At 34.9% G+C, this 17,131-nt stretch overlaps 1 protein-coding gene across 1 annotated transcript in view; it reads left to right on the forward strand.

The window, feature by feature from the left end:
- The window catches only part of CREB1 (cAMP responsive element binding protein 1), a 70,646-nt gene that overhangs the window by 29,402 nt on the left and 24,113 nt on the right, over positions 1-17,131 (forward strand). Inside the window, exons 3-6 of the mRNA XM_012661240.1 lie at positions 718-864; positions 1,631-1,672; positions 7,896-7,996; positions 13,411-13,553. Of these exons, the coding sequence (XP_012516694.1) occupies positions 718-864; positions 1,631-1,672; positions 7,896-7,996; positions 13,411-13,553 (433 nt within the window). The remainder of the gene's footprint in view (positions 1-717; positions 865-1,630; positions 1,673-7,895; positions 7,997-13,410; positions 13,554-17,131) is intronic.

Genomic DNA, 17,131 nt, shown 5'->3' on the forward strand with positions numbered 1-17,131 from the left:
AGAACAATTAGATTTTAAAACATGGCTCATTTAACACATGATATTCTGAAGACCTTTATGTTTCTTCAGGGCTAGCATATCTGTTGACCTTGGGTAAATTACTTAAACTCTTTGAGCAGTTGTTATTTCTGTGTTTAAAATGGAGATACTCTTTATTGCCCAGTCTTCAGTTTTCTTCAAGAACAAAATGAGAAATCAGATATAAAAGCAGGTAGGAAAATATAAAGCAGCATACAAATAAAGTGGTACTTAGTGTTCAGAAGAAGTCTGTTACATATTTTAATGTAACATTAAAATAGTTTTTTGTCATTTGGGAAGAGCTAAAAATGGGAGGGGGGTAGTTTTTGGCTTTTTTGTAGAGTTTTTTTTTTTTTCCTTTTTTAAAGAATATTAAATTTTTTTGGCTAGGCATGGTGGCACATACCTGTAGTCCCAGCTACTTGGGAGTCTGAGGCAGGAGGATTGCTTGAGCCCAGAAGTTTGAGGCTGCAAGTGAGCTGTGATCCTGCCACTGCACTCCAGCTTGGGTGACAGAGTGAGACCCTGTCTCTAAAAAAAAAAAGTATTAAATCATTAGTTTCTTTCATATTGGTGAAATACTTATCTAACAGAAAGTATATAAGTATTTTTGCTTCTAAAAAGATATTTCATATTGAACATGAGTACTCCCAAGGAGGTATCTGTGATGGTAATTTTTTTCTATGTTCAACACCATAGGTATCTATGCCAGCAGCTCATGCAACATCATCTGCTCCCACCGTAACTTTAGTACAGCTGCCCAACGGGCAGACAGTTCAAGTCCATGGAGTTATTCAGGCGGCCCAGCCATCAGTTATTCAGTCTCCACAAGTCCAGACAGTTCAGGTATGTGTATAAAAAGTTCTGCATCTACTTTCATAACTGTTGTTTATAGCCATTATCTCTCTCCTTTCATTAGTTATGAAAATAAGAGCACATCTAGTTCAGAGTTTATTTTACTCCACAGTAAAGGAATATGCTGCGTCTGTAAAGTCACCTTATGTATAGGAACATATATACACAAGAATAGACATAAAAACAATGACTTTTTCATCAGGTACAGAAGAAAAAGAATTGATCAGGGAAAGTACTTTAAGTACATGGGATAAAGTGGAAATGCTTGGGAGAGACTGTGTAGAGTTGATGTACCTCAGTTAAGGAAAACTGAGATATAAAAATAATAACTGTATAATTTTCTAAACCTGCAATTGGAAAAAGAAAATAAACCCTTGATCAAAAATTAGTTAATAACCTTACTGAAGATATTAGTTGAGCTTAGAGATCACTCAAGCATTTGTAAAATCAGCTATGTTTAAGGTTTCAGTTAGAGTATATAACTTTGAAATAATAATATATTCAGAAGGTACATCTTAAGGGTCAGAGATGATACTATGCATGTTATCTTATTCTTTGAGGAGATTTTTCCTTTGGGTTTGATCCAAAGGGAAAAAAGTCACTGTAAATCTTTGAAGGTGACTACTCTGTTTAGCTGTAGGGAACCAAGAGCAGTATAGATCTTTGCAATTGAGCTTATTGAGAAAAAAAAAGACTTGAATGTTCATTCAAGTAGGCCATAACCCCAGCCTCCCATTTCATATTTTTTGCTTCACAGTCTTCCTGTAAGGACTTAAAAAGACTTTTCTCCGGAACACAGGTGAGTCCTAGGTCCTAGATTTGGAGAGAACTATTATTAGAAAGGAAGGTGAGAAATTATTCTTTATGTCTTTGTCCTTCTCCTCTATAAACATGGAATTTCAACTTGAGTAAAAACCTTAGAGATCTTCTAGGTCTACACCAAACTTGTTACCTACCTAGCCCTTAGTCTGTTACTTAACTCCCCTATGTAACATTTCTCCCCTCTTCTAAATGGTAGTAGAGCATTACTTGAGCACTTTCAGAGTTTCCTGAAGTAACCTATTTATAATTAGGAATGACTGCCAAAATATTCTTTCCCGTGGTGAGCAAAACTGTAGCTTCCTAAAACTTTTACCAGGTGATCCCAGTTCTATTCTTGGAAATTAAGTTAGCAAGTCCTTTTCTGTTAGACTGCTTCCTGTTCCCTATACCCCACATCCTTCATATTTTTAAGAAAATTTTTAGATTAAACAAATTCCTATTTTTCTTCAGCCATTTATTATAAGACATAGCATTGATTCCTCTTCACCGTCCTGGTGGTTTTCTTCTGGGTGAGAGCTGTTGCGTTTTCCTTGAGTGTGGTAACCAGAACTGGTTGATACTTGTAGAGAGGAGAAGTGCTCTCTTTGTCCTGGAAGCATTCTATTAATGTCATCAGATTTCATCAGCCATTTATACTATTGAGTCATTGAGCTGCATTTACCTACCTCTACTTCATTCTGTCCTTGTGCTTTTGGTTTGCTTCGACACTTATATGGGGCAGGGGGGTGGGAAGAAAAGAAATAATGTTTTTATGTGAAATCATTAAGTTGTATGAATTTCCATAAGACACTGAAAATGGAATTTGCTAACAAGTACAAGATAATATTGTCCAGGTAAAGACCTAAGAATTGATACATCTAAGAAATCACAGTGACTGAGCATTAGTCCTTTGCCTCAGTTACTATTCCATTGAATGCTGACTTACCATTCTCCATACTATCCCATTACTAATTCCCTGCCATATTCTCCTCTTAATAATAGTGGAAAGAACTTGACCTGTCAGTCAGGAAACCTAGACCCAGTTTGGACATTTATAAGTCAAATGACCTTGTCACATCATCCCTATGTAGCCATATAGAAGATCTTTCTATAAAGAACACACAAAAATTACTAAAATTATAGCCACAAAATTTGCTGAGACTATAATTTTTGGTTTTAATATGTGATATCATTGATTATATGCTTAATTTTAATCTTTATTCTGGGACAACATATTTTGGACCTGGAGAACCAAGCATGGTGTCTCATGCATGTAATCCTAGCACTTTGAGAGGCCAAGACAGAAGGATTGCTTGAGGCCAGGAGTTTGAGACCAGCCTGGGCAACACAGTGAGATCCCCATCTCTACAAAAAATAAAAAAATTAGCTGAGCACAGTGGCACACACTGGTAGTCCCAGCTACTCAGGAGGCTGAAGCGGGAGAATCACTTGATCCCAGGAGTTAGAGGTTACAGTGAACTATGATCATGCCCACTGCATTCTAGCCTAGGTGACAGAGTGAGACCCTGTCTCTAAAAAAATAAAATAATTTAGACCTGGGGACTATATGCCCATTAACTGTATAGAAATATGTATTCATCTTTTCAAGAGCACATTTTTCCATTAAGGTGAGCTATGCTTACAATTTTAAGTGTGTATATTTGCAGAAGAAAAGTTGGACTTTCTGAACCCTGGATTCTACAATAGAGATAAAAACATACTATTTTTATTTTGCTTTAAAGGGCCTAAACCATGGAAGATTTATTAAACTTTAATGTTCATTTCAACTGGTTAATAGTGATTAGTATTAATAACTAGGAAGTAGTTTATATCAGAAGAGGTGATCAAACAAGGAGGTTCCTCATACTTCTAGGTGGGAGAATATTAGTATTCCTGAACAAAATTTTCAAAATACACAAGGTTCATTTCTCTTGATGTGAGAATAAGATAATGGGATTTCTATTTATATAATTAATCTATATAATTAGTATAAAAACTAATATGTACTAATATTTCGTATCTGGCTTGGCTTTGGTGCCCTAACTTTATCTGTATGTATATACATAAACCACCTCTCAATAGATTATGTGAGAATCCTTGCAAAAATAATGTGAATTTCACAATGTATAGGGGTTGACAGTGACATCCTCACTTCTCCTCCATTTCAATATAGTGCCAGAGAGAGGATTTATGAATTATATTACTTTAAATTATTATATCTATTCCTTCAACAAATGTTTATTGATCACATGCTATGTGCCAGTCACTGTTCTAGGTGATATCAAAGACAGTAGTGAACAAATAATACTTCTCTATTCTCCTCAAGATGATATTTGAATGAAAAGAAACAGACTATGAAAAAATAAAGTATGTCAGGTGAGGATAAGTGCTAGAGAGATGAATAAAGCAGGGGAAACAGATAGAGAATGATGTGGAGGGAGGGGTGTTCTAGTTTACCTAACATGGTCAGGGAACACAGTGAGCTAAGACCAGAAGGCAGTGAAGGAGGTTAAGCCATGAAGATCCTAAGGTTTGGAAGTGAAAGAGCCATGCAGATAACAAAAGCAAACCCAAATGTTTGAAGTGAAAATATGCTTGGGATATTAAGGAATAGCAGAAAGATGTTGCTGGAATGGAGTAAGCAAAGAGGAGAGTAGTTGGAGATGTAAGTTTGTCTCCTTTAGAAACTCAAATCTATATACTTTAAAAACCCTAGAGATAGAATTTTCTAAACTGTTCAGAAGTTTATTCTGGAGTTTCAGTGGGTGCTTAACTTCTTTGTTAAAAATATGAAATAGTAACACTTTTATATGAGCATATAATAAGCTGACTTAGAGCCAGGGAGATGAAAATATACTAGATAAATCTTGTTAAAAACTTGCATAATCGGTAGATGAAAATGACAGCACAGCCTAAAAGGTACTTAGTTTTATCTATATATTATGAGTTCTCTTTTCCAACACTAGCAGGTGTTAAATCACATTTCAAAAAACCCAAGCTTAGAATCAGATTTCTGAATCACTGTTACAAGGTATTAAATGATTTTTTAGTGAAGCATATTAAATCACATCATTCTCACGATAGTGAAAAATTAAATGATTTACCTTTACGAAATGTAGAAATTAGTTTTTAATATTTATACTTATCCTATCTCTTTAAGAACTCTGGTTTTATAAAAAGTACACTTTAAAAATTTACAAGTAAGATGTATATACTTATGTAAAATTTTCTTATTTATAAGGGAGATCTGCAAATTAAGAGTTTGAAGATCACTGCTCTAGATGTTTAGTAAGCTTGATCCAGTGAGTAAAAAACTGTACCTAAACCATGAGTCTCAGCTCTACGCAGGGAAAGTACTTAAGTTTCCAGAGAACCATATATAGTTTTAGAAAACATCTAATATTACCATTGCTTTGATTTGGTTCTAGTAACCATATAGTTTATTTTCAAATTTCAAATAATCAAAACTAGGAGGTTTTTCCCTCATATAAAAAGGCAATATGGGTTTTAAACAAACCAAAGTTGTGAAATACAGATCTAAAAGCTTTATATCTGCAAGTGGTAGTTTGGCTTTTTGAAAGCTTCTTGACTTGGAAGTAGCCAAAATTAAAGACCTTTTTAAGGAACTTAGGAAGTGGGTAATAAGAGAAGTAATAGGAGATGAGGACCAGAGAAAGAGGTTCCATTATTGGAATGTGGTAGTAATCTGTGATACTTGTGAGATATAATTTTCCATGGGATTATTTTTAATAATATGTTAAGTATATATTGAACCATAATTAATAATTATTTATAAAATGGATTTTGACATGGTTTTTGTTAGTCTCAGAAATGTGAATCCGGTATGGTTTTTTTTTTGAGATTTTATTTTTTTAGAGCCATTTTAGGTTCACAGCAAAATTGAGAAGAAGGTACAGAGATTTCCCACGTGCCTCCTACATGCATAGCCTCCTCCATTCTTAACATCCCCCACCAGATTAGTACATTTGTGTTATAATAGAGGTACCTACATTGCACCATAGTTTACATTAGCCTTCATTCTAGGTGTTGGTATATTCTTTGGCAGTTTTTTGTTGTTGTTTTGGGGGGGGTTTGTTAGAGTTCATAGGAATTGGCTTCTCTCTGAATAGTATTCCCAAAGAGGAAATGTTACATTCACTATGTGGTATTGAATAATTCTCAATTCCCTTTATATTTAAAAAGTTGTAATCACTAAATAATGATAAGTTAATTATTTCTGTCTGAATTGACAAAATCTTTTAAATCAAAAAAGGGCAACCTTTTATCTACCAAGGGCCACAGATTAAAAAGTAACATTAATGTATTTCATTTCAAAACTATTCTGTGGGTTGTTTATGTAGCATATTTTAATGTTTTAATGAGTTCAACTTGGAGGTGGTATTACTAAATCACCATAGTCCTTAAGAGAGGGTTAAGGATGGAACTTTTAATTTAAGAGTCAACCAGAGGGCAGAGAGAAAGAGCTGCAGGGAAACTAAGTAGATTCTGAGTGGAGTATTAATGAAGGTAAACAACAATTGTCACAGTACTGTCCACTTTGAGTTCAGTCTTAAACTTGTCACTGTTCCTTGAATTTCTGACCCTTTGCTGAGGCCTTTTCATAGTTCCTAATCTGCTCTATATCTACAAAAAAGTGTATGCAGAAACTGTTGTATGGGCTAGTTACAGCAGCTACTGATAAATGAGAAATTTTTCTACATGCTCCTTTGGCAATTACTGTAGCATTATTGCTTCTCCGAGAATCACAGATTAAATTCAGCCTTGCCCATCTTTTTATCTGTCATTACTGAATTCATTAAATGTTGCCTATTGATTTTTAGGTTTTTCAGACTATACTACTTGTACTTTAAAGTGTTTGGATGGGGCGCATTACTGGATTTAATTGATTTTGTTTTAAAGTGAGCATGCATATCACAAAGCCCTGTCAAAATGAGTACCCACTCTCCAGAACCATCAGGCTCACACCACATACGTGGTACCCTTGAAATTTCTCAAGTACCTCTGAATATGTTTTTTTTTTACTGCCATTGCTGTATGTTCTGATGTGGAGCTAACCCACACAGACCCTTTTGTCTTGGTTAAATATAATTCTCTCTCTGACAGCATCATGTGCACCTAGTTCAGGAAGAAGCATAAGGCTCCTGCTGATTAGACTAGAGAAACTTGGCAGTATTAATTTGACAGGTAAACATTTTAGGTGAGTGAACTTTAGTCTAGAAATGATCTAAAAATGCCACCGGTTGCTGCTTCTGACAAAATTGCTTTGAGACTGGAACCACCAGGATTTTGATGCTGGTAAGGATGTCTAAAATGGAGATGCTAAGTATTAACAGTGGCTCCACTACTTCCTAACTTTGTGACTTGGGTGAGTTACTTAACCTCTTTGTGCCTTAGTTCTTCCATCTATAAAATGGATATAGTAGTAAAGTACCCATCTGACACCTACTTTACTGTGAGTATTAAATAATGTAATAATATGTAAGTGCATAACACCTGGCACATAGTAAGTTATCAATAAATTCTAGTTTCTGCTATTATTCCATGTAAAATCTTTATTCAATTATATAATTACTTTTCAGTCTAGGGATACTTAACCAGAAATGCATAGTTCTTTCCTTACCTTGAATTTTACTTAAAAATAATTATAGACTGCCAACTTTGAAGCATGTCTATATGCAGAAAGGACTTTTTCCTAAATTGTTAGAAACAGCCATCTGGGATGTGGTGAGGGATTGCCGATCTTAATTATACAATTGTAAATATATTCATAAGTGTTTACACAGTAGTTAAAAATATTTGGATAGTCACTTTATAGACTGCTGACCAAATATTTAGTTATTCATTCTATCCCGCATGTCAGGAGCCTTATTTTAATTGATAGTTTTGTTACAACAAATGTAAGAAAAAATTGATAAGTAATACTGATGCATTCAGAATCAGTATCATGGATTCCTGAAAGAAATTAAGCTGCAGATGTTTCAGGTTCTCTGACTTCATCTTAAATAGTCAATAGGGTAAGTAAAGGGAAGGGGAGAGTGATTGGTGTGATTGTCTCCCATGAAAATTGATTTTTTTTTCCCCTACTGAAGCATGTATAAGGCTTACATATATATTTTTGTGTTTGGCTTTTTCTTAAAATTTATAAAAATTTTATGGAAACTAAATTTGATTATCAAGATAAAGTTCTTCTTTATTTTCAGATTTCAACTATTGCAGAAAGTGAAGATTCACAGGAGTCAGTGGACAGTGTAACTGATTCCCAAAAACGAAGGGAAATTCTTTCAAGAAGGCCTTCCTACAGGTATGGAATTTAATAGTTAGAATTTAGAAACAAGGATATGCAGAAAGCCTCAGTTAGTTGCAGATAAGAGATGTTAGAAGACCAATTAGCTTTGAGTAACCTTACAGATTACTTCTCTTCATCTTGAGTTACTTCTCTCAAATAAGTTGAAGCTTATCATACAGAATAAGAAAACTTCTTACTCTGAACAGTCCTGGGTAAACACTGATATTTTTTGTTTTTGTAGGCTGTGCTGGCTGCTGCCTTTCTGTTAAAAATCTGGAATACATTTAATAAGGTTATAGCATTTTCTAACATCCCCTAATTTTAGGGGCTCCTTTACTCTAGTTTGTGTTCAGCTATAGATACTGCCTTACCTCCATGTAAGGCAGGTATATGTAGAAATTAGTTCCATATTAAATATCTCCAGGAAGGGCAATTCCATAGATCTTGATAAGCTTATTTCAGAGTTTAATAAACCTCAGGCTCATAATTATCTTCCCTGTTACTCTAAATTATTCTAATTACATTCCTGTTGTTCAAGGGGTGTTTGATGTCTTTTTTCCCCCACTTACTTGGCTTCTAAACTAAACTCTTTTGTTTATCCTCACAATTAAATTAAGGGTCCTAAATGAATGTCAATAAATTGATTTTGAGGTCTTAAAAAATTTTATGCTACCAGGTATGTGTTATATGCATTTATACTCATAATTTCTTTTGTTTTAAATATAGCTAGTGTTAGATTTTAGCTTTGAAGTATATCTCATGTTAGTATATAACACATTTGATCTTGAAGCACATGTGTTAGTATATAACACATTTGGTACTAAGAAACAAACCACATGGCTTCTCTCTGTATAAATGCTAAGGAAATCTTAATTGTAGACCTTATAAAATATGAGCTTTACATTGGGAAAAAAACTTTTTATTTGCTTTAATTGGTATGTAGCCTAAATCTTAGCAAAGGTCATTGAAATAATAGCACCTTAATAATCAAATGAAAGATGCCCTGAGACCACACATACATAAAGGACCACTGTCATGAAAGATAATTGTATCTTCCTTACAATCAGACTTCCACACTGGGATTCTGTTCTTTTATTTTAAACGTATAAATTCTTGAAACCTAGTCTCTGTGTCTTGGGCAAGGTATTTAACAAAAGTTTTTTTTTTATACGCTTGTAAGGTTAGAGAAATGGGGATTACGTGGTAAGTGAAAATACTGGGTGAGTTTTTATTGGAACAATCCACCTTAATAGTGATTAATTTATATCCAGAGGAAGTTCTCAAAGGGCTCTCACTTGGTCTCAGTTGGCTTGGTATTTTTACCAGCAGTTTATCTGAAAAACATAGAAACCATGCTTATCAAATTTGTAAATGACAGAACCTTAAAAGTACCTTGATGGGTAGGAGAGAATAAGTACTTTGAAAGATCATAGCAGCCAAGGGAAACAGACTGAAACAAATAGGGTGTAATGGTAGTAATAACTGTAAAGTTTCTGAACTTGTATAAAATAAAACGAGTTATTCAGTACAGGATTTTGGATTAAGAATTCATTTGTAAAAGATAATTAAGCTCTTTAATTATCGTTGATGTGATATGGCTGCCCAAAAAACCAACACATTGTAAAACTACATTAGTAAAAACCTAGTATCTAGATTAAGGGAATTAATCCCAATGCTTAGAGCACATCTGGAATATACTTTAAGAGAAAGTGAACTGTATCCAAGGAGGGTAACAAAGATGGTCTAGAGCAATAATGTGAGAAACTGGAAAGAGAAATCGAAGAATAATCACTTCATGTGTTTGCATTGTCATGCAGAAGAGTAGATTTATTTGCAAGTCTAGTAAGTAGCTTTTAAACTTTTTGACCATAATCCATAGTAAGAAATATTTGTTTAAATTACAGTTTTCTATATAATACAAATACATACACATAAATTATACGTATATTTATGTATGTGTTTCTTTACACTTACATGTACACACAGACATCTGAAGCAAAAGTTACACAAAGCGGTACTTAACCCTTATCATGTGTGATGTTCAGCTATTTTTGGAGAGATAAAATATACATGTAAAATTTACCATCTTTACTGTTTTTAAGTGTGTAGTTCAGTGGTAATAAATACATCTGTATTCCTTTTTTCCGCCCCTATCCATCCCTCTTTCCCCCACCATTCCCAGCCTCTGGTTCACCTATTTCTTATTTGGTGTTTTATGTTGGTCACAGTGCACTTAATTGCTTTCATGGCCCACATGAGGGTTGTGACTTTAGTTTAAAAAGTAGTGCTCTGGAGTCCAATACTACTCACAATGTTGTCTATATACCAGACTGGTAAATCAGCATCTGGTTAGACATGCAAATTATTGGGCCCCCGCCCCACACGTAATGATTTAGATTCTCTAAGACAGGGACGCAGGAATCTGTTTTAATACACACTTTAAGTGCTTCTTTTTCGTGCTAAGTTTGAGAAACACTGTTCTAGATCAGCGGTCCCCAAGCTTTTTGGCACCAGGGACCGGTTTCGTGGAAGACAATTTTTCCAGGCATGAGGGGATGATTTCAAGATGATTCAAGCGTATTATGTTTATTGTGCAGTCAAACCTCTCTGCTAATGATAATCTATTTGCAGCCACTCCCCCCACGATAGCATCACCACCTCAGCTCCATCTCAGGTCATCAGGTATTAGATTCTCAAAAGGAGTGTGCAATCTAGATCCCTCTTATGCGCAGTTTATATTAAGGTTCGAGCTCCTATGAAAATGTAATGCAGCCAATCTGACAGGAGGCAGAGCTTATGCAGTGATGCAAGAGATGGGGAGCGGCTGTAAATACAGATGAAGCTTGGCTCACTCGGCCTGCTGTTCACCTTCTGCTAAGCGGCCTGGTTCCTAACAGGCCACAGACTGGTACCAGTCCATGGCCTGGGGGTTGGGGACCACGGTTCTAGAGCATTGTTAACCTAAGGTGTAGGATCTGTTGACCAACTGCCAATCTATGAGCTGTTTAAAACAACATAGTTGTGTTTTTCATTTCCAAAGAGATAAAGGAGAGAAAAGCATCCTTACAATAAGGAGTTCACTGAACAGATAGAAAAGAACCAGTAAGAAGTCTTGGAAATGAGAAGTACATTCATGGCCATTTTAAAAATAAACAGTAAATGGGATAAACTAGATGAAAGTAGCTGATGAGAGAATTGGCAAACTGAAGAGATCTGAGAAAATAACTGAGAATGGAGAACAGAAAAAAGTAGACTATGTGAAACACAGGTGAAAACTCATGGAGAACAGAATGAGATCCTCCAATGAAAGCATTTATAGGATTTCCAGAGGGGGAAATTGGGAGAAAGGAAGTATTTAAAGAGAGATAATAGCAAAATATTTTCTACATTAGTTAAAGGTAATTACATAGGTAAATATAAAAGCCAGGATTGTTATAGTTGTGGTTTGTAAATCCTCTTTTCTTCCTATGTGATTTGAAAGAGAAAGGCATAAAAACAATAACTATAAATCTTGTTAATGAGCATACAGTGTATGAAGATGTCATTTGTTTAGCAATAACAACATAAAGGGGCAGAGTCTGGGTAGACTGTTGAAGCTAAATATTGTTATAAATTTACAATGTCAAAAATTATTTGAGTTAGGGGTTTTTCCCCTTCTCAGTGTGATTATGTTATTCATTTGAAATATGGTAAAATTCATTCGTTTTTGTGTTCTATTTTAGAGTTTTTCCCCCATCCCTGTTGACCTTAACTTTATTTTTCTATGTGAAACATTAACACTATTCCAAATATCAGAATTGTTCAAAAGAGTTTACTCAATAGTGCACCATCGACCCTCCCCACATTTCTTCTGTCCTTTTCACTTCTGTCCCACCCATTCATAACCCCCAGTAGATAACTGAACTCCTTAAGCTCTGGTTTATCCAACCTGATTTTTTTTTCTTGAACAAATAGTAGATACATGTATACTTTTTTATTTCCCTTTCTTTCTTACATGATAGATGTCATGCTATACCCATTATTTGGATGTACCATAGTTTATTCAGCCACTCTCCTCTGTGTGAACATATAGATTACTTCCAGTATTTTGCAGTTACAAACAGTACTACTGTGAATAACCTTAAGCAAACGTTTTCATACTGTTGGAAATAGGGTGAATTCCTGGAAGTGAGACTGATGCTTAAACATGTAGTTTTCTTAGATGTCACCAAGTTCCTTCCATCAGAATTGTGCCAATTTTATACTCCCAGCAGCAGTGTGGGTCTTGTTTTCCTGCAGCTTTGCTAACAGAATATATTATACTTTTTAATTTCTACCAATCTGATAATTGAGAAGTTAAGAATCAGGTTTTTTGTCTTTTTTACCACTTAATTTTTTTTTATTTTATTTTTTGTTTGAGACTGGGTGTCACTCTCTTGCCCAGGCTAGAGTGTGGTAGTGTCATCATAGCTGACTGCAACTTCAAACTCCTGAGCTGAAGCAAACCACCTGCTTCAACCTCTCAAGTAGCTGGGACTACAGGCATGTGCTACCACGCTCACTTAATTTTTTCTATCTTTTGTAGAGTTAGTGTCTTGCTATGTTTTTCAGGCTGGTCTTGGACTCCTGGCCTCAAGCAATCCTCTAGCCTTGGCTTCCCAAAGTGCTAGGATTATAGATGTGAGCCACCATGCCTGGCCCACCCCTTAATTTAAGAATTCTTTATATATTGAGGATATTGGCCCTTGATCTGTGATATATATAAATATCTTCTCCTAGTTTGTTGGGTTGTTTTTTTTTTTTTTTACTTTATTTTTGGTGTTTTTTGCAATGCAAAAGAATTTTTTATCTAGTCAATTGTATTTATCTCTAATTGCATGTGGATTTTAGGTCACAGTTAGCTTCTACTTACACTCAGGTCAAAGAGAATTCATCTTTGGTTTGGTTTTGTTTTTTTGAGAGGGGGTATCGCTTTGTCACTCGGGCTGGAGTACAGTGGTGCAATCATAGCTTATTGCAACCTCAGACTCCTGGGCTCAAGCAGTCCTCCCACCTCAGCTTCCCGAGTAGCTAGGATTACAGGTGCATGCTACCACGCCCAGCTAATTTTTCTGTTTTTTGTAGAGATGGGGTCTCACTGTGTTGCCCAGGTTGGTCTCAAACTCCTGGCCTCAAGCCATCCTCCTGCCTGAGCCTCCCAAACTGTTAGGATTACAGGCATGAGCCACTGCACCCGGGAAGTCTTTGATGTTTTCAGTACTTATTTGGGTTCATTTTGACATATAGATTGATCCCTGGTCTATTTGGAGTTTATTCTTGTAATTCATATATTTTAAGTTTCTGTCCTAAGCATTGGCAGCTTTCTGCCAGTTTTCTGATCTTTAACTATTTGTATTTAAGCAGTAAATTTTACTTACATTTTTAATTAATACAGTTCTCTATTTTTCTAGGAAAATTTTGAATGACTTATCTTCTGATGCACCAGGAGTGCCAAGGATTGAAGAAGAAAAGTCTGAAGAGGAGACTTCAGCACCTGCCATCACCACTGTAACGGTGCCAACTCCGATTTACCAAACTAGCAGTGGACAGTATAGTGAGTAATAGATCATTGCTGTTTTAAAAAGTGAGAAGAAAAACTAATGTTTGCATTGTCTTTGAAGGAATCATAGAAGTGCCAAGTCTTTTCTCAGTCTTGCTGCCATTATTATATTTCCTTTACTCTTTAATATACAAAGGTCTGTAATGGAAGTATTTTCTTTTCTTCGGAGTTTTATTTAGGATTACTCAAGTGTGTAAGCCCTGTAGATGTCCCTTTGTTTTGTGCAGGTTCATGAAGAGTCTAAATTTTTTGAACCACTAATTGAACCTCTAGACTTAGTCCTCATATGTGTTAAGAGAGAACAGGAGTTTTTTCAGATAAGGAAAATAATTATCCTTTGATATATTTAATGCCAAAAAATGGTCTCATTATTCCTTTTAATAATTTGTCTTTCCTTCTAAAAGTGGCATTTAAAAATCTTTGTATTTCATAATGTTTCAAGTGGAAGTAGGATTGGCTTGGTTGTAGTCTGCCAGCACAGTCAGTCATTACTCCTTTTCATATAAAAGGTAGCGTCATGAATTCTGATAACGTAAACATAAGGACTGCTGAAATTCAGACACTTTGCGTTTTGGCTCACAAAAAGCAAAGTTTTCTCTTGCAAAATTATTAAAGTTTTCATTTCTATGATGTCTGTGTCTGGCACTTAGGTCTCTTATCTCCTTTACCTCTTCTTATCTTTCACCTAAATCTATTATAAAATGCTTTTGAATTCTGCTTTTATGTGATCAAAGGTATTTGTGTGAAGGTACTTTTTTTCTCTCTTTTTTCCCCTAAAGCATTGCCTCTCCAAATGCCTCATTCATTCATTCATTGATTTCTTCATTTTGGTTTGTTCATAAAACCCAGTAGTGCCATTATATAGTTTCCCCCCCCACCTTAATTACAAATTAAATATACACATTAAACCTCCTTCGTTGCATTAGTTTTCTAATGCCCTGAAGTAATCTGTATCTGAAATACGTGTAAAAGTTTGACCCCAGCACACTAATTTTTTAGTTACAGCTAAAAAAATCAGCCTTGGTTTGTATAACACTTAATTAGCATTACAACTCTATTAAAAGCCAATTTTCAATTAGCAAACTTTTTAGCTCTCCCAAAACTGAAACTTCTGATAGTAAGTAGAAGGCAGGCATTTTTTACTAAACTTCTTATCCACTATTTAAGTTGAATGAGCTCAGGCATCTTGTTTCTTAAGCTCTTTGTTGGTAGATATAAAGAGGTACATATCTATACCTGTATGTGTATTTTTAGTTTAAGTTAGCTTCATATCCAGATAATTTTAGTTATTCAAGATGTTCTACAACATTGATACATAATCTTTATTTTTTCCCTACTTCAGCATACCTAAGGCCTACAACATTCTCCTGTCAGTAACAGAGATGCACTATTACAGAGGTTCTCACTCAAACTAGAAAGCATACTTAAGAAAAGAGGTTTATCATAATCTGAAAAAGGGAAGTGAAGTTTAGAGAAATACCACCGTCCCCCTACATGTTTAATTTGGTATACCCCTCCTCCAGCAACTGAAAACTGCTAGTTTTAAGAGATTAATACCTTGGGATTTTTAAAGCTTTATTCATTATCTTTATCCCTTATCCTCTCTGTATATGCATCTATAGCTTTGATGGAACTGATTTAACATTATGTTTTTGATTTTTCATTAAGAAGCAATATAATGAATACTCACATATATAGCAATACTTATATACTTCTTAACTTATAAAATGAATATACGGGCCAGGCGCAGTGGCTCATGCCTGTAATCTTAGCACTGTGGGAGGCCGAGGCGAGCGGATTGTTTGAGCTCAGGAGTTCGAGACCAGCCTGAGCAAGAGTGAGACCCCATCTCTACTAGAAAAAATAGAAAGAAATTAGCTGGACAACTAAAAATATGTAGAAAAAAAAATTAGCCGGGCATGGTGGCGCATGCCTGTAGTCCCAGCTACTCGGGAGGCTGAGGCAGTAGGATCGCTTGAGCCCAGGAGTTTGAGGTTGCTGTGAGCTAGGCTAACGCCACGGCACTCACTCTAGCCAGGGCAACAGAGTGAGACTCTGTCTCAAAAAAAAAAAAAAAAAAAATGAATATACAGTTGTCAAAATTCAAATGCTAGAGGTTTATAGTATTAATGAAAAGTAAAAATCCTTTTCGTCCCTCCCCAATAGTAAGAGCGATATATATTCCTCCATTCTTTTCCATTCTATTTATGTATACACATGTTATCAGTTTTTTTACACAAGTGAAACCTACATTATTTATATGCTGTAGACATACAAACATACATATAGTTATGTATATTGTCTCTTTAACAGTTACATGCATCATATTTCACTGTATAAATGTAACATTTAACATTCTTCCACTGAGGAACATTTAGGACATTTCTACTATTTCAAATAAGGCTAAATAAACATCCTTATATCTGTAGTAGCATCTCAGTGGGGTAGCATACTAAGAGTGGAATTGTTGAATGAATGCGTATCCTCCCCAGTTGCTCTTCCAAGTGCTTGTGTCAGTTTATATTCCTCCATAAATTGGTTATTATTTTTAATTAATGCTGTTACTAGGTTTATTCATTATTCGGTTCCCTGTCCCTGATACTGAAGTTTTGTTAGAGATTCTACTCTTAGATAGAAAAACATGTATCTGTCATTTTGAACTTGAATTTTTTTGTTTCACTAAATAAAACTGTCTCACGATGTTTTCTTCTTTATTCCAGAATTTCAACTAAGTTTATGCTTAATCGTATACCTTTCTTAGTATAGATTTTCTGGTAGAATTGTTATATATAGTTAGAGGTATATCAGTTACTTGACTTCTATCTTTTTATTCTTGTTTTAATGACTTTTGTTTTATTAAAAACTATCTCAAACCCTTTTGGAATAATGAAACATATAAATAAATATTGTAGAGAAAAACCATTTTCAATAGGATCAGATTTCAGTTTTCAAAGTATTTTCATATATATGACCTCATTTGATATTTACCACAATTGTACTTAGTAGCTAGAACCAGATGTTTTTATTTATAAATAAGTTTAGTGATGGAACTTGGACTAGAACTCAGGTCTTTTCATATATGGTTTACTACTTCCTTCCTCCTACCTTGAGTTCATTGCTACGCAGCCAGGCAGAAAGTGGTGTGTTACATATAGTGGAATTTGCTTATTAACTATACATGAGAAATTGGGGTTTGATTCTGTTAACCTTCTGATTCTTTCAAATAATCACACAAAATTAATCTTAGAATAGTTCTTCCACATTCCATTTTTTTCAAACCCTTGTCTAAGATAAGTAAAACTTTTGGGCTTAGCTAAAGTGGATGGATTGTATATGCCAATGTTCTAATTTCCACAAATGTTATTTTGCTAAACTAACCACATCATAGCCACTAACTCTTCTTATTTCTTTTTTCTTTTTTTTTTTCTTTTTTTTTAATTTTTTGTGGAGACAGAGTCTCACTATGTTGCTTAGGCTAGTCTCAAACTCCTGGCCCCAAGCAATCCTCCCACCTTGGCCTCCCGAAGTGCTGGGATTATAGGCATGAGCCACTGCACCCAGTCTCTTCTTAT

This window comes from Propithecus coquereli, unplaced genomic scaffold, assembly GCF_000956105.1.
Source record: "Propithecus coquereli isolate 6110/MARCELLA unplaced genomic scaffold, Pcoq_1.0 Scaffold70, whole genome shotgun sequence".
Lineage (NCBI taxonomy): Eukaryota > Metazoa > Chordata > Mammalia > Primates > Indriidae > Propithecus > Propithecus coquereli.